General features: G+C 38.7%; 1 protein-coding gene across 1 annotated transcript in view; it reads right to left on the bottom strand.

The window, feature by feature from the left end:
* LOC148370451 (myosin-binding protein H-like) overlaps window positions 1-16,366 on the bottom strand; it is a 195,285-nt gene extending 178,919 nt beyond the window's left edge. The window contains exons 1-4 of the mRNA XM_088332979.1: window positions 16,265-16,366; window positions 14,649-14,812; window positions 5,506-6,326; window positions 4,418-4,509 (exon numbers count right to left, since the gene is read on the bottom strand). Of these exons, the coding sequence (XP_088189105.1) occupies window positions 4,418-4,509; window positions 5,506-6,320 (907 nt within the window). The 5' untranslated portion in view covers window positions 6,321-6,326; window positions 14,649-14,812; window positions 16,265-16,366. The remainder of the gene's footprint in view (window positions 1-4,417; window positions 4,510-5,505; window positions 6,327-14,648; window positions 14,813-16,264) is intronic.
* Between the last annotated feature and the right edge of the window lie 2,527 nt (window positions 16,367-18,893).

The raw sequence follows: 18,893 nt of genomic DNA, 5'->3' as shown, positions 1-18,893 counted from the left end.
AAGGGCACGATAAAACACTCTCCTCCCCTCCCATCACACGGCATCCTCTCCTCCAGCGTAACGTTCTCCGTGGCCGGAACACCAATGATTAAAGTAAGATAAAAGCAGAAAAGCACAGTGAAAAAATATCAAGTCACTTCAAACTCAGTTGGGCATTAACACATACTTAATGGAGAATATTAAGGATTTCTATTGATGCCTTATTGTGTTTTTTTCACTGATGTCCCGAAACATTTACAGGATGAACAATTGTACACATTTTAATACATTTTATGACATCTGACTTTTAAAACAACTCACTGCACTGGTTTGCGCGATTTCACGTGCAGAGCTGGTCCAAAATGATATCATGGAATAAAACCAGGTATGTGTGTGTATTCCATGCATATGTTTAATATCCTTAAGAAGAGATTTCCAGGAGCAAAAGTAAATTCTAACCCATGTGTGTGTGCGTGCAAGAAAGACGGAGATATGGAAAGACAATTCCCTTATTGGAAAAAGAGAGCATCTGTGGATGGTCAGACAGCTAACACATCCATACACGATCCGAACATCTCTGGAGAGTGGTTAGGTCAAAAAAGGCCTGAGTCAAATTGAAAGACCATATGGTGCGGTAGATGCATTTGATGTCCATTTCTTCATTGGTGTCACAAAATTACAAAAGGTAGCATTTTTGTAAGTTAATCTAATTATTGACCACTACATACACTTTTCAGTGACCTAATTGCATTACCTCTGTGATCCACTAGTAGGTCACAAACGGCGTAAGGAGCCACCCTGCCTTATATAATGTGCAGTCACCATTTTTTTCGTAACAAGGTAGTAAAAACATTTTAGGTCATTCATTGATTTTTTAAAAGACTACAAAAAATCCTAAATAACCATTTAAAGGTGGTGTCAGTAACTTCAAAATATTCTACTTACTGACGCTATCTTCTGGCTGAAATCATCATTGCAGCCTCTGTCAAGCTCCTTTTGTCGCGCGTGCAAGTATGTGAAATTTTTACATGTGATTAAATAAACAATTTATTTTTTATCTTTTTGGGTTTGGGTTGGCATCTGGACTGTATTTGAAACAGTCTTTTTCTTACTTTCACAATTTTCATCCCAGAATCAAATGACGCGCGTGAAATCACTCTCCTCCCCTCCCGTCACCCCCATCTCCTTTCCTCCAGCGTGACATACTTTGTGGCTAAGATGAAAGTATACAGGTGTGGTTGAAAAAATAAATAGTCACTTTGAACTCAGTTGGGCATTGTTAACACATACTACTAATTTTTTTAAAATAATTTAAACCTTTTTAAAGACCCCTCAAACTACCCACCCAATTTTAAATGTGTTTTATTGGGCATAGAATGGGCTAAAACTGGCATTGTAACGAAATAAAAGACCAAGATGTCTCTATATATTTGGAAAGGATTATTCATTTTATGTCACAGTATGTTCAGAGAAACGTATGAGAAGAGAATGGGATCAAAAGTTTAAACCAGGGGTCACCAACTTGGTGCCTCCGGGCACCAGATAGCCCCCTATGAACAAATGAGTAACTTGTGGACCAGCTCTGAAAATAGCTCACCATTGATGGGTAATTGGGATTATCAAGGAAATGGGATTTCTATTTGGAATAAGAAGTCATTGACATGGCCAATGCTTTTATATTATAAATTTAAATATTATAAATTCTTCCAAATGTATTTTTAAAATTACCCTAGATGTTATTCATTTACAGCACACCGTGCCCTTATACAAGGCAAATGTTTAAGTGGTTGAGTGAATGTATTTTAAGCCAAGTTATAGAAATTACAGCTGGGCAATAACAAAGTAATAACTGCTATGCCAACAACAAGCCCTGGATCACGATCGACATCAAGTGCCTTCTGAACCAAAAGAAGAGGGCCTTTAAAAATGGTGATCAGCTGGAGCTAAAACGAGTACAGAAGGAGCTCAGAGTCCAGCTCCGGAAAGGGAAGGAGCAGTACAGGAGGAAGTTGGAGAAAAAGCTGCAGAACAACAACATGAAGGAGGTGTGGGAAGGGATGAAAACAATTACTGGCTGCAGCACCAAGCAGGGTGTGGCTGTGGATGTAGATGTGGATGTGGGGGAGTCAACCAGTTGAACAACTTTTTCAACAGGTTTGACCACTCCGCCTCATCCTCACCCCTGAGTACTGCAGCTGTCCTTCCCCCTCCCCCTCTGGACACTAGCATGGAAGACATCCCCCCACTAAAAATAACTGCAGCCCAGGTGTGTGGAGAGCTGAGGAGGCTGCGAACCAGCAAGGCAGCTGGTCCAGATGGAGTATCCCCCCGACTGCTGAAAGCCTGTGCGTCTGAGCTGGGAGACCCTCTACAGCGCATCTTCAACCTGAGCCTTGAACAGGGGAGGGTCCCTCAGCTGTGGAAAACATCCTGCATCATCCAAGTCCCAAAGAAATCGAAACCTGAGGAACTCAACGACTTCAGGCCGGTCGCCCTGACATCACATGTGATGAAAACCATGGAGCGGTTGCTGCTGCACCACCTGAGGCTACAGGTCCGTCACGCCATCGACCCTCTGCAATTTGCTTACCAGGAGAAGGTGGGAGTGGAGGATGCTATAGTATACATGTTACACCGATCCCTCTCTCACCTGGATAGGGCTAAGTGGGCTGTGAGGATTACATTTTTGGACTTCTCCAGTGCCTTCAATACCATACAGCCTCTGCTACTGAGTAGGAAACTGACAGAGATGGGAGTTAGCTCACACCTTGTAGAATGGATTACGGACTACCTGACAGGCAGACCCCAGTATGTGAAACAGGGGGGCTGTACATCGGACACTGTGGTTAGCAGCACAGGATCTCCGCAGGGGACCGTGCTCTCTCCGTTCCTATTCACTCTGTATACATCGGACTTTAAGTACAATTCTGAGTCCTGCCATGTGCAAAAGTTTGCCGACGACAGTGCGATCGTGGGATGTATCAGAAATGGGCAGAAGGAGGAGTACAGGAAATTGATTCAGGACTTTGTTCGATGGAGAGACGCAAACCACCTGCACCTGAACACCACCAAGACCAGGGAGATGGTGGTGGACTTCAGGAGAACCAGAACTCACCCGGTTCCTGTAACCATCAAAGGAGAATGTGTAGAATTTTTCCAGACCTACAAATACCTGGGTGTGCAGCTGGACAACAAACTGGACTGGACTGCCAACACAGAAGCTCTATGTAGGAAAGGGCAAAGCCGACTTTACTTCTTCAGAAGGCTGGCCTCCTTCAAAATCTGCAAAAAGCTCCTGAAAATATTCTATGAGACAGTTGTGGCAAGCGCCCTCTTCTATGCGGCAGCGTGTTGGGGAGGCAGCGTCAAGAAGAAGGATGCCTCTCGTCTCAATAAACTGGCTAGGAAAGCGAGCTCTGTTGTGGGCAAAGAGCTGGACTGCCTAACAACAGTAGCTGAGAGACGGGCACTGGAAAAGCTACGGTCAATCATGGACAATACATCGCATCCACTACACAGCATTATCTCCAGACAGAAGAGCAGTTTCAGCGACAGACTGCTGTCACTGTCTTGTACTACGGACAGACTGAAGAGATCTTTTCTTCCTCATGCCATGAGGCTCTTTAACTCTACCCGGCAGAATAAAAGCCCACATTAAACCACACCACCTACATTGAATATTACCGAATTTTATTGCAATATGTATTCTGTGTAGCACTATTTAGATATTCTATATAACACGCTACAGTGGGCATTTGCACGTCACACTGGGTATTTGTATATTGTATTCTTTTTGCTTTATTATTGTATTGTTCTCAGCTCAGGGATGCTGCTGGAAATGTGAATTTCCCTTCGGGGATGAATAAAGTATCTATCTATCTATCTATCCATCTAGTTACAACTAAGTATATCATGTTGAGTGGTTATATTACAAATGTAAATCAAACTGGTAACCCACAGCACTAATCAGTAACAAAAATGTAGCTTCAAAAAGGTTGCTGACCCCTGCTTTAAAGGAAAGTAAATCCTACTCGCGGTGAGTGCAGCCTTTTTATCCCATTACTGACCCACATCTTCCCTCACCCGAGCATTCAGAGCACTTCTCTCCTTTATATCTCTTTTCCTTGACCCACTACAGTCAGCAAAAGTCTGAGGCACACATTCAAATTTGTGTGGCACCTTATTTTAGAGACGACAGCTAAAGCCTGAAGACTAGGTGACATTTATTTAGCCTGAGCAGCTTCTTCCTCCGTCATCATATTCAAAGATGAAAGTCATACAGCAGTCTCTTGGCACGAATTGTGAGACTGTTGCAATAAGTGTGTCTGACTACTGGAATGAACCCAGATATGATGAAAGTCCGATGTCATCCAGACTAGACTGAAAGATTTAACCGGCTGGGCTGAGCAAACACGTATGAAGGGTGGATTTGTCTAACCTGGTGTCAGGTCGTCGCAGCAGATCTCAATGGATCCGGATGAACAGTCACTCAGCTCATCCAAAGATAACTCACCTTCTTGCACCTGCAGCCTGTCAACACAAAACATCTCTCACTATGTTTATATTTGACAGCAAACAAAAGGAGACCCCTCGCTACTTTGCGCTTCGGTTATCACTGGTTTACTCCTTTGCGGACGTAAACTAGTAAGCAGGGTTCTCCAACCTGATCCCCCCTAAGGACAGTTGAGGTTCTCGTGGACCTGTTCTAAAAATAGCTCACCAGAGCTGGGTCATTGGGATTTCCTAGTAAAATTATTCTTTTATTGGTTGACAGTTACACTACATTTAATAATCCACTCGGTAACATAGTAATAACATGACTCTGGTAAGTTGTTATTTTCGAGATTCAAATAAATAAATTCCAGTTCATGGGCTTCAAGGCCCCCAAAAAATATTAAATTATTTACAATTATTTAAAGCAATTATTTAAGAGAGTAGAAAGAGAATGTGTTTATGTATTAAACACATGTATTTATTCATAATTTATTCATTTATTTTACAGGAAATACAATTAACCAAATTTCAATTTATGTGCAAGACAAAATGTACAGTTTTTTTAGCTAGCTATCTGGCTACGTTTTTTGCGTTGTCGCAATGTATTTTCCTACCTTTTTGGTCTTTTACCAAGCTATCTAGTTAGCTTTTTTAATATTTTTTTGCATGCTATCTAGCTAAGATTTTACCCTTTTTGCCAGTTAACAAGCTACATTTTGGCCTCCCTTCTAGCTAGATATCTAGCTTTGTTTTAGATGGCTTTTTATTCGTTTAGTTAGCTATCCAGCTATCTTTTAGTTTTTTACCTGTTCGCCTTTCTAGCTAAGCTACCTTTTAGCAAGCCATCTAAATAAGTTGCTATTTTAGAAATGTATATTAATCTGGGTGCTCTTTGTGCTAATTAGTAACAAAAAGTAGCTCTCGGCTAAAAAAAAGGTTGGAGACCCCTGCTCCACAGCAACTTATAGTCTGGAAATAGTGCTAAAGATCTCTTTACAGTGTAAGCAACTGAAGAGCTGTGTGTCTTCTAACCTGAAGCTGAATGGAGCCACTGCCACCATGTTGATTCGTGGAGCCGGCATTTCCGATGATGTGGGTTGCTTTGGTTGGCTTTGACCCGGCAGATCTAAAGATCGCAAGATTGTTGTGGGCAAGGCAAACATGCCCGGCGGGAGCAACGGAAGACTGGTGGAGGAAGGTGTACTGGATTCATCCGGAGTCTTCATCTCCTCGTCCGACTGGGCAGCGGAGTCATTAAGAGGACCGACAGCTTCTTGATGAATTGTATGAGTGGACGCATGGTAGATGTTGCCATTGTTTGAGATACAAGATTGGGCTGGGTCCACTTTTCTACGCTCTTTTTCTCTTTGAGACACCACATCTGGTATGTCTATTTTGAGCCTAAAAGTGGAATGCTCTCCTTGAGATTGGTTTCGATTTGTGCATAGTTGTCTGTTACAATTTCCATCAAGTGAAAAATCCATGGAGTTCTGTGTGGGTTTTCCCAGATCCAGAGTGTCTTTTGAGTGTGGTGGAAGAACCCTACGTTGTGTAAGTGGACTACTGTAGGCAGAGTAGGAGCCCTGGACAGCACTTTTGCTACCCAGTCGCCGGGTTAATTGGAAATGTTGAACGTTTTTTTGCGAATCTCTCCGACATGACTTAGGCAGATTGGTGCTCTGAAGGCTAAGTGAAGGAGACTGGGGAGGTGTGTGTTTGGAGATAGGTGTCAAGGTCCTTTGGTGCCGTTCTGTTTTTTGTGGGACAGGTAAAGACGTGCGTGGGAGAGGGATTCCCGATGGGGTAGGGGCACGAAGGGTGGATCTCACGTTGACGCCTCCGCTCATAATGACCTATAGAGAGAGTTGCATGAAAGAAGAAAGGCATGTTGTTGAGGACACCTTGTGCAAAAGCTTACATAATAAGCAGTTCCCATAACCAGCATGTGAATTGAGCACATGACAAGCGTAGTAATTAAGTCAACCACGAATAGTGCTTGTTTTCAGATGAAGGCTGGAACATAACTGATATATTTGTCCTGCTAGGGCTGCAACTAATGATTTTCATAACTGATGACTCGGTCGATTATACAGTAGTTTCGATTAATCGAAAAATTTGATTTTTCAAAATACATTCTTAATTTGCCTCTGCATTTAAATATTGACGTTTTGGACATATAGAAATACAGTGCGCAAAATAACAGAATACTCTGTAATATTAAACAATGAAAAAGATCCAAGTATTTGTCAAATACCTTAATAAACAAAATGCATACAGTACAAAAGTATGCTAGACATGTGCAAATGTGTAAGATACTCTTTGCTTAACACCTTATGCAAAGATCATATTACATTTAGACTTTTAATGGTTGGTTGGTTGTTGGTTGGATCCCTTAACCACAAGGGGCACCATTTCCTGTGGTGTTTCTTGGGCAAGTACAGCCTAGTAGGACCCATCCCTTTCCAGGCCAATATACGTTTCCACCCTATCTCAAACCAGGGACCTTCCGCATGTGAGGCTAAGATGAAAGAGCAATGATTTAAAGTTTATGTGTAGCAAAATTTGTAGAAAATCTAAACCCACTTACAAAATATTGTTAACGAATTTGGTTTTAGGGTTAAATATTTGAATATGATGAACATTCCTAATGTGCAAATGATACATAATACGCCTACGAATATGCCGTTTTTGTTGAGATAAACATGTCATCATTCTTATTTTTCTTTTGACTTTATATATTTTATTAATTTATTTACATTTTTTTATCTCTGTATTCCTGCGGCACTTTCTAATCCCTTAAAAATTGGTAGCTTTGTAGTGTTTGACTTTTTCATGATAATTTTGTTTGAAATGAAGTTATGTTCAACACGAAATAATTTTTTTAAAGTAGGATATTTATTTATAAAAAAAACTGTCTTACAGCGCCCTCTGCCAGACCAAAGTGGTGCTACAACCTTACAACTTCTTAACAAGATCCAATGTGTTTGGATTCATTTAACGTGCTTACTCACTCATAAATTGCTCAATGCGACAAATTGATGAGGTAATTAGTTGCCAACCCTTTTAAATACCGTATTTTCCGCACTATAAGGCGCACCGTGTTATAAGGCGCACCTTCAATGAATGATATATTTTTAAACTTTTTCCATACATAAGGCGCATCGCATTATAAGGTGCTATAAGTGCATGCTGGTTTAAGATCAAGTAATTGTGCAATTTTAGAATTGTAATCCTGTGCAGTCCTTCGAGACATTTTTGTGATTAAGGGCTATATAAATAAATGTGGAATGTCAACAAAACAGTCAGATAGGTCAGTCAAACTTTATAAATAGATAACAAACAAGCTTTCCACAACTCCATTCACTCCCAAAATGAATAAACAGCTGTTTTATTATTTTCTCTGAGGTAAAGCATTTTCGTGACACATCTTTAACATCTTTGAACAACAGCAAGGCATAACATTTTACTTTTCCTCCATTTAGTCAACACGCAAAAAAACATCTGATACTGTTATGGTAAATTAAACGTTAGGGCAATCGCAATATAGTGACACTCGTAATGTGCAAAAACAACAAGTGCAAAACAATAACAATAAAACAATAACATAATAACTGAAATACACACCAAGTAGGACCAACTCTGAATTCTTCAATGTTAAGTTCCCGTGCCAGCGCTGTTGCCTTCATTCGAATAGTTATTGTACGACACTTCTCCTTTCTGCTCTTTGTTCAACAACCCACTGTTCAAGTGTGTCCTCTAACTGTGGCCATCTCGCTTTATTGCCACGGAAACTTTGTTTAGTCTTCCTTACTTGGCGCAGCTTATCCTCATGCTTAAGCCTCCGCACCATCGATTCATTAATGTTGAACTCTCTCGCTGCTGCTCTATTTCCGTGTTCTACTGCGTGACTGATCGCCTTGAGTTTAAACTCTGCGTTGTAAGCGTGTCTCTTAATAGGAGCCATTTCAGGGTCTTTATAAAAACGCACAAATAAAAGAGAATCGGTGTTTAATATTTCCCAGTATGCACAGCGCACTTCTTCTACGCGAAAAATGGAGTCGGTGGCTGCTTCTCTTAGTTGCGAGACCTTGCAATTCAATATTGATCCATATATAAGACGCACCGGATTATAATAATAATAATAATAATAATTTCCTTTGTATTGTCATTCTTTGTAACAATGTACACAGAACGAAATGTCGATACACCTGACCCGTTGTAGCGAGTCGATGCAGCCGCAGCCAACAGAGGGCGCCGCCATTATACCAATTAGGTATGTCTCGGCCGAGGCGCGAACCAGCGACCTCCCAGTCTCAAAGCGGGCACACTACCATCTAGGCTACTGAGCTGGTAGGCGCATAGTCAGCTTTTTGAAAAAAAAATCTGATTTTATGTGCGCCTTATAGTGCGGAAAATACAGTAATTGATCTTTATCAATTCGTTGTTGCACCCCAACTGGAAATTAAAAAAAAGCAGTTGAAGTCCAGTCTTCAAGCACATAATAATACAGTAGGCAGCCTCCCTATCTTACGACTTTTTCACATTTCTATTTAAGTTAAAATGTTTTTGGCCGTTTTCCACATCATTTGACATAAAAAGAAATTTTTTTTGCGAGCCCCAAAACATAAAAAAATCAAGATTTAGAGAGGCATTGACACAAATAGTTAAAGATACATGCTATTGTTTTCTATCTTTTTCAACGTATTTTAACAAGGGTACCAAAATCTGTATTTTTAGATGTATTTTTCATGTTAGGGTGTTTATGCATATGATCGTGCAAGTAAAGTGCTTCTTAAATGCATGTCTGATAGTGGTCTACATCAATTGAGATGCTATCCTGCTATTGTTTTTTTTTTTAATCACGAAATCATGATTACGCCGTTACAGTATTGGCTGTTTTTCTGCCACAGTGAAATGAAATGAAATGATCTGCATTTATATAGCGCTTTTCAAGTCAATGAAGACTTCCCAAAGCGCTTTACATTGTGCTTCACATTTACCCATTCACACACACTCACACACCAATAGCGGCCGTGCAGCCATGCAAGGCACCAACTTGCTTATTGGAGGCATTAGGGATTCAGTGTCTTACCCAAGGACACTTCGCCATGTAAAACGGAAGAGCCGGGATTCGAACCTGCAATTTCGTGATCCCAAGACCAGCGCTGTACCTCCTGAGCTAATGCTCCCTTTCTATTTCTTGTTCAGTTCAGAATCATGTGTAACAAACTTGAATTTAGGTTTAGTTATGGGTACCAAGACTTGCAATAATGCTAAAGGGAAAAGCAAAAACATGATAACCATTGAAACGAAGCTTGCGACTACCAAGAAATACGAGAAAGCACAGACATTGTTACCCTTGCTAAGGAAGATGGCCATAACCAATCAACACTTGCAACAATCATCAGGAATAAGGAGGCGATTAAAGCAACAAACTCAATTTAAATTTGACACTGCTCTCTCTCCCCCCACTCAGTATTCACCCACTAACTCCACTCCTACCTCATGTTATGTCACACTAAAGGTACATTTATTGCCATGTTTCCTTTAAATACATATACAGTGGAGCAAATAAGTATTTAGTCAACCACTAATTGAAAATATTAGCGAGGCCTGAATGGGTTTCTTACTCTTGAAAGGAGGAGCCCTCCAATTTCTTTTTCCTTTTGTATAATGACAAAAAATACCATTTATTCAACTGCAATTGTGTTTTTATTTGTACATATATATATGTTTTGTTACAGTCATATACTCTCTGCTCTAGGAACATCATCTCAAGTTATGTTTGCATGTCACTATGTTTATGTCCCCCCCCCTAAAAAAAAAAAACCTAGCACAGAAAACCTCTTTCCATCAGCAAAGGCATTGAAGATGAGACGTGGCTGGGTCTTAAAGCATAAAAATGATCCCAATTTTCTATGTCCTGGATTGGCACAGCCAGTCTCCAGATCTCAACTCCATAGAAAATCTGTGGGGGGAGTTGAAAGTCAGTGTTGCCCAAAGACAGCCCCAAAACATCAACGCTCTAGAGGAGATCTGCATGGAGGAATGGGCCAAAATACCAGCAACAATGTGTGAAAAGCTTGTGAGGAGTTACAGAAAACCTTTGGCCTTTATTGTCAACAAAGGGTACATAAAGTATTGGGATGAACTTTTGATATTGACCAAACCCTTATTTTGCGTCATGATTTTATTTTTTAAATCAAACAATGTAATTTTGGTTTTTTACATTCTGTCTCTCATAGTTTCTCTGATATTTTCACATGAAGAAACTTTTAGTGGTTGACTAAAAACTTAGTTGCCCTACTGTATATAATTTATTGCATACAAGAAGTACTTACTATACACTATTTTTTAAATTAATTGTTTTTGCCTGGGTATCGGGGTTTGAAACACATTGGCTAAATACAATATATTTCTCTTACCTCGCCATACAGGAATTTCACCCAACTCAGAATTGATTACCACGAGAGCGACTTTCTTTGCTGCCTTCTACCACGTGGCGCCACCGGAAGTCCTTTTCATTATTCTTAATAAACCGATTAACATTGTATCCGAGAGGTTTACTGTAGTAGACTTGGGGCCCCTGGAGAATGTATCTCAGCCAAGCATCGGCTTTCAATATTTTGATGTACCACAAGAGAAAAGGGAGATTTTAGGTTGTGAGATTCAACAGCTGGAAAAAAATAGCAAGAATAGAAAACTAGTGAAGCATCACATCTGGGAGAACGCAAAGTGATTTGCTCAACCTCATAAAACCTAGAGACTTGTGGGAACATTTTAGAGTTATTGTTTCAACATGCAAAATATAATATCAGTGCTGTTGAATTTATAGTACTTTACCCTTTTCCCTTGAAATGTTCACCAATATTGATTTTCTTATTGTACAATAAATATTTTTATACTGAAAAGTGCTATAGTAATACATTTTAATTTGATGAGTTTGGAATATTTTTTCAACATTTAAGTACTAGAAGTCGATAATTGGCACAGATATTTCGGAATTTGACGGAAATTGGTATCAGCATTTTTATTTGTTCAATGGGCCGATTATTTAGGCTCAGATGCAGCCTAGCCTCTCTCCCTCACCCCAGCTTCCTGTCTCTGACACTTCTCACTCCACACCTTTTTATTTGATAAGCAACTGGCGTAGAGCTGCTGAAGCAGGAAGAATAATGTTAAAGTGGAGTAAACAGCAGTCCTTGGTAGAAAAATATGTTTGTGATTAAGAGATAGCGTATAAAGTTTAGTTAACTTGTTTAGGGAAGCACGTTCAGGTGGAGACTGATAAATTAGCTCATATCATAACAATAGTTTATCAATCAAGCGTGTGTGTTTGTGATTGAGCGAGAGCACAAATAAAACAAGCTAAAGTCCGAGTGATAAGTTGTTACCATAACATTAGTTAATTAGTTCAATCTGGCTCTAAGACAGAAGTAACCACACTTTTTAATTTGCGAGCTCGGTTGAAATTTCGATTGCATTTTTTTTTTAAGTTAACTTAAGTCACGTTGGTTGTATTGACAGTTTTATTTATTTATTGCAAAAAAAAACAGTGAGCTATTTCAGTACGTATGTACCTCTATACTAATTGCTTCTAAACCCAATTTTATTTCCTGCACTGTTAGTTTTTGATTTAAGCAAAGATTAGTCATGTAAGGTGTGTTGAAAATCTAATGTATTTACTGTGACAGGTTTCAGTGAGCAATTAGTTTTATTTGAATTTATAACAAATATTCTTTGTTTCTTTTCGCATTATTAAAAAATTTCACACCATTTTTTGAGCTTTAACAGCAAATAAATATCGGCTTCAAGTATCGTTTAACTGCCTCTTCTTAATACTAATAATTATTATTGGACCTGAAAAACGTATATCAGTCGATCCTTAATAAGTATGCAACCATGTATGTATGAAAACCTGTCCACAGTGAAATCAAAAGTCAGACACAGTATTCTAAACATAAAAAAGAGGACTCAAAGACAAGACAGAGACATGCATTCAAAAACACCTGACTAACCAGAAGAGTCATTAGTCATAATAACAAGAGTCATTAGTTTCTCAGAACCAAATTGAACTTTTACAGAACAGTATCCATTTGACGATTCCCTACAAAAACACATTTTTGCACACACAAAACAAAACACATTTTCTACATAATTTTTCTTACTACCATGATATTCAGTATCTCTCGAGCAGCTCCTACAAATCAATCCATAAGTATGATACTGACACCTGCTGGTCAAAATATGCACTGCAAGAACTTTTCCCCGGAAGAAATGCATCCTTCCAACAATATGTTTCTTGAACAAAAAGAGCACATTACACGTGTAGAATATTAAATACATTGGGATTAATTGCTTCATAATTTCTTGAAGAGAAACAATCTGCTACCAACACACACACAGACATACAAGCTTGTGACTCATCACACAGTAAAGAAATGCCTCAGTGTGTCACCTGAAGGACATTGATGCCATCAACAGGTACGTTTGCATGAAAGCGATGATAATTGAAAATTGATTATATTGCCAGTTTACAGAATATATAAAACCATTTAAACGCGCACAATCATCCGATTATGGTCTTTGTCTGACTAAGTATTCCGATTGCAATGATCAGTCCTTTCATTTTCCTAATTACTTTCGCATGTACAGTAATCCCTTGTTTATCACGGGGATATGTTCCAAAAAGAACAGGTTATAGGCGAAAACCGTGAAGTATAAACTTTTATTTTTTACAAGTGTTATCCAATAAAAACTCTATTATTCATTCAAACCAAAGAACAAACTATTTTTACAAGATCAATCATTTGTTAAGCAAGTAAAAGTACTGTATAAACGTTTTAATTATTCAAATCAAATTGCATAACACAACGCACTATGCAAAACCGTGAAGTAGCGAAACCGTGGAAAGTAAACCACGTAATAGCGAGGCATTAGTGTATGCACATAAAAAGGGACCGTGTGTAATATTTAGTGCCTCCTATTGGTACACAATCATGCACAGTTTTCCTTGTCCAGGATATTTTGATGCCACAAAGGATTGTAGGACTAGTAGTACAGAGACAAATTATACAAAAGTCCAGCTTACTTGCTAAAAAGGCCTCATGTCTATTGGCAGATTTTTCTCAAACATTTCATTTTTATTTTCTTCTCCCACTGCGAAAATACTACAGTCAACAAAAATTACATGCCGCAGTTGTACCCATCCATATATCTTGTGAATCATGGGTCACCAGCATTGTGCCCACAGGCACCAGGTATCCCTTAACACCTGAGTAGCTCGTGGACTGGTTCTGAAAATAGCTCACAAGTGATGGGTAATTAAGATCTTCAAGGAGAGTTGTTTTGTAACTGCCATGAGAAATTGTTGACATTATCAGTGTCTTTAAAATACATAATTCTAATTTTTTTTTAAAAATAACATATAGTGTATATATGCAAATCACTCAATGCCCTTATATATTTTAAGTGGAGTAATGAACCCATTTATACACTATTTCTAAAAATTACAACCTGGCACCAATAAAAAGATCTTAACAACATTGTAATAATACAAGCAGTTGTAGAAATGCATATCAAATGAACACACCCGGCAATAGCTCAGGAGGTAGAGCTGTTGTCTAGGGACAGGTTCGACTCCGGCTGCTCTGAGTTAAATGGCAAAGTGTCCTTGAGCAAGACACTAATGCCTCGATATGCCTTGCATTGCTGACTCTGGTAACTATTGGTGTGTGAGTGTGTATGTGAATAGGCAAAGTGTGAAGTGTAGAGTAAAGCACTTTGGAGGTCTACAGTGACTGGTTAAAGCTGTGTAAATAATAATAATAATAATAATAATAATAATAAAAAATGTAGTCCATTTACCATTTACCACACTATTTAAATACATGGGACAGTAATTGAGTCTGGTACTGAACGACGGTATTTCATTGATTTTGGGTGAGTGACATGAATGAAATCATCCGTTATTTCAAGTCAAAACTTAAATGCAGAAACAACACCTAAGTATTTCATTGAATAGTTTTTTACAACATGAAAAATTCCATGATAAAACTCACTTAACACTTTTACAACTGTCCATCATTACTAGGCTTTACGATAATATGATCAAGACGTGACTCATAATAAAGATGCTTTTAATTATAACACACATAAGAAAAAAAGAGTCCTACTTGCCAGCAGTGTCCTACGTCCTCATCTACGACAAGGAGGTAGCGAGGTGCCACTTCTTCGAAGTCTCAGAAACAATGGTGTGTTTTTTCCTGGATGGCCGGTGCATCCGTGCAGCTGCCCTCTCATTGGTCTGCAGAAGCTAACCATTCACCGAGGCAGGAAGCTGTGACAAACAGAAAAGTCGCTGAGCCAATGGCTAAGAAGCCCGCACTAAAGTGACTCATTTTCAAAGTCACTTTCCAGCATTGCTCTCGTGATTTGGCAGTAAAATGATATTTTGCACGAGGAGAATCATACGATGATCATCAAAGCCAAACATTGTGTGAATGTTAGAATGATTAACACTTTTGGGAAACTCGAGAAGAGAAATTCCTGGAGTATTTTCTCAAGGCTTGTAAAACAAAACGCCAACAATTTCGTTTGCATCAGTTCCAGACACCAAACATTGAGGCAAGAGCAGTTTCAGTAAATTGGTTATGAAAACGTATTTGAAACTTACGGAGAGTTTAGCAGAGTGTTCAGTTGCTTATTTCTCTCCCTTCAGTAATTGTTTGCATGCTATCTTCGTTAGAATATGGAAACTTCTGAACCATTTCGAAAATTTGACAAAAGATTCAGTAACTCCCATTTCTGTTGTGACTGCGTGTATGTGTGTATTTGTTTTAATTCCTATCCTTATTTAAATTGAACCCCATAAACCAGATGTGGGAAACTATTTTTTTGAGAGAGGGGGAGAGAGAGACATACCATATATCTTAAGACGCAATTTAAAAAAAACTGCCAAACAAGCTCTCCGAACAAAAGCTATTTCACTGTGTGACGTTTGATATTTTGATCAAATCTATGAAATAATAATAATGCCAGAGCCTTTGTCCTATATCAATCTAAAGAACCATGTAAAATCCGTCTCCCTCCCGAAGTTACTTAAGAGTGTTAAGGCTTACTTTTGACCGTTATTTTTGTCCTAAATAATATTTTCAAAACAAGGTCCGAGCAAAGTTAATTTGTAAAAATGTCACAAAATACTGCAAACAAGGATACCAATGTATTTATCTTCAGTGCAGACGGCGCTGTATGTATAGCTCCTACCATTCCTATTGCTCACCCGATTAGATTGCTCTGAATGCTCTGGATGCTTTTCTACATATGTTGGCCTGGAGAGATGGGCGCCACCAGGCTGTATTTGCCCAAGACACACCACAAGAAACGGTGCCCCTACAACCCTAGTGGTGAAGGGATCCAATCAACCAACCAAACAACCCACCCACCAACCAACAACCAACCAACCAACTAACCTACCTACCTACCAACTAAGCAACTAACCAACCAACCAACCATCAAACTGATAGCCCTTCATGCTAAAAAGCAACACAAAAGTAGCAGCCAACTTAACTAAAACTACGATTTGTCACAGATCAACCCTGTATATCACGCTGAGTCATAAGCCAGTCAATGAAGCTGACTCAGCCGATGGGATCATGACTGGTAACTGGATCTATGCATCACCACCCTCACTTTCTTCAAGTCTGTATTCTCTCCAAGATCAACTCATTAAAACAACTACATTGGCTGGCAAACTCTAAAAAATTGTAGGAGAAAACAAGACAGTGCTCACCAGATATAAGCATCAGGACTCAAACAACCAAGTGGCTTTCCTTTCTATCTGCATGCTGCTGAGTGAGTCTTTCCCCCTCCATCCGTGTCCATGCTGCTCTGGGAGCCCGCCCCCATAAAATGCTTTTTCCAAGTGTGACATTCTACTCCACAGCGACGTCATGCCGCAGTACGCCTGCAGCTGTGTCCCCGCCTCTTTCGTCTCCTTGCCTCCCCCTAATCACAATCTCCATCCGCCTGCCAGTAATGGACCTGTTGGCCGTTCTCCTTTCCCTGTCTGGGATGAAATACAACCCTGGTTGCAGCCCAGTCGCAGCCCTGTCCATTAGCTGGATGAGTGCGGCTTAGGTGTGTGTGTGGTCACACTTTAGTGATGTGTATTCAATGCGTACTTAAAAGTGGTTATCAAGACTTCTTTACCGTATCTTGTATGCATACATAAATACGCAGATGTGTGAGAATTGACAAATGATTGCGTTAATTCAAAGAGCGGTTATCGGTCATCGGTCTAATTTGCTTTAATGTATGGTAGCTTCAACAATAATCTGATCCCTGAATATTGTTTTGCTACAGGTATTGTTTATCTCAAGTTTAACCTTGAGGGAAGATCAAACAACTCATCACATTCAATATTGACCCTTTGAACACACGTGACCGAACCAAGTGACGACACCATGACGGACGGCAGTAAACCGGTGGGTGAGGCCAGTAAACAGTAAACAACAATGACAAAAAAGCTGCACTTTTCAACACCTTTTGCAATGACTAAGTCAAAGGAATACTTTGCAGCTGTCGGGTGATGTGGCTCACCTTTTCGGAGCGCTATTTAGAGAAATTGGGGTTAGTTAGTTAGTTAGTTAGTTAGTTAGATAGATAGATAGATAGATAGATAGATAGATAGAGAGAGAGAGAGAGAGAGAGAGAGAGAGAGAGAGAGAGAGAGAGAGAGAGAGAGAGATACTTTATTCATCCCCGTAGGGAAATTCACACTTCCAGCAGTGTCTTTGTGTTGAAAATAAAACAATAATAAAGGAATATAATACATAAATACCCAACGTAACGTGTTTATATAGAGTATTTAAATAGTGCTCCATAAAATACACACTGTAATAAAAATAGGGTAATATGCAAATGTATGGGTGTGGTTTAATGTAGGCTTTTACTCCCCCGGGTTGAATACATATATATATATATATATGTATATATATATATATATATATATATATATATATATATATATATATATATATATATATATATATATATATATATATATATATATACATATATATATACATATATACAAATACACATATATATATATATATATATATATATATATATATATATATATATATATATATATATATATATATATATATATATATGTAAGGGGTGTAATAATAACTTTTGTTTTATTGAAATTCCTGCTGAAATATGTTGTATAGTTTTTGGTAAGTGTCCTGCAATGATGAGTCCAACAGTGACACCTGCTGGTATGGGGTAAAGTTTGGTTTTGGCTTTTGCCATGTGACCGGAAGGCGGGGTTTGCTGCCAGTCTAACAGCGAGCTGTCAACAGTAAGACACGATGTCTTGGTGCTCCGAAAAAGTTAATTTTAAACCTTAAAACCACAGCTGACAAATCTCTCAACATGCACAGTAATGTGATTGATGTTGTCAAGCTGTTTGGATTTATTTTCGTTTTGTTTCTGTCACCTTTTATGTTAGTTTTGCCGGGCGTTGCATGTTGTGCCAAAATGCTAATTCCCCTTATAGAGATCAAAGCCAGCAAAGCTAATCACGTGTTTAGATAGATAGATAGATAGATAGATAGATAGATAGATAGATAGATAGATAGATAGATAGATAGATAGATAGATAGATAGATAGATAGATAGATAGATAGATAGATAGATAGATAGATAGATAGATAGATAGATAGATAGATAGATAGATAGATAGATAGATAGATAGATAGATAGATAGATAGATAGATAGATAGATAGATAGATAGATATTTATATTTATATATATAAAACTTTTTTTTTAATTTAGAAAAAAATATGTTGCTGAATTTCAAAAAATTGTTGGGTCACATTTTGAATGATTGTTTTTTAAGAAATGTGTAATATATTTCAGCCCACATGTAAAAAAAAAAATATTGACCAGTTTAAAGATTGATTCATATGTGAAAAAGCATGCATTTATTGGGGGTTATTTAAGGTTTGGAGGTAGACGTTTTTTGTTTTTTTTCAATTCCCCAGAATTATTGTTATTATTATCATTTAATGTTTTCCTTTTGTGGTCTGTGCAGCCCTTTGAGACTCTTTGTGATTAAGGGCAATACAAATAAACATGACTCGACTTGACTTGACTTTCATTTTTTCTAATACCCTCTTATCATCACTTTGTCTGTCTGTCTGCATTTATATTTATATAGCGCTTTTCACGTCAATGAAGACCTCCCAAAGCGCTTTACAATGTGCTTCACACTTACCCATTCACACACACCTTTGTTTTTTGAACATCTCATCTCATCAGCTACACCGCTTATCCTCATTAGGGTCGCGGGGGGGGGGGGGGGGGGGGGGTGGGGGGGGGTTGGGCTGGAGCCCATCCCAGCCATCTC

Source organism: Urocampus carinirostris, chromosome 3, assembly GCF_059441175.1.
Source record: "Urocampus carinirostris isolate Australia breed hairy pipefish chromosome 3, RoL_Ucar_1.0, whole genome shotgun sequence".
NCBI classification, from domain to species: domain Eukaryota; kingdom Metazoa; phylum Chordata; class Actinopteri; order Syngnathiformes; family Syngnathidae; genus Urocampus; species Urocampus carinirostris.
Note: the sequence above shows the minus strand (reverse complement) of the source record. Positions and strands in the feature narration are given on the sequence as shown.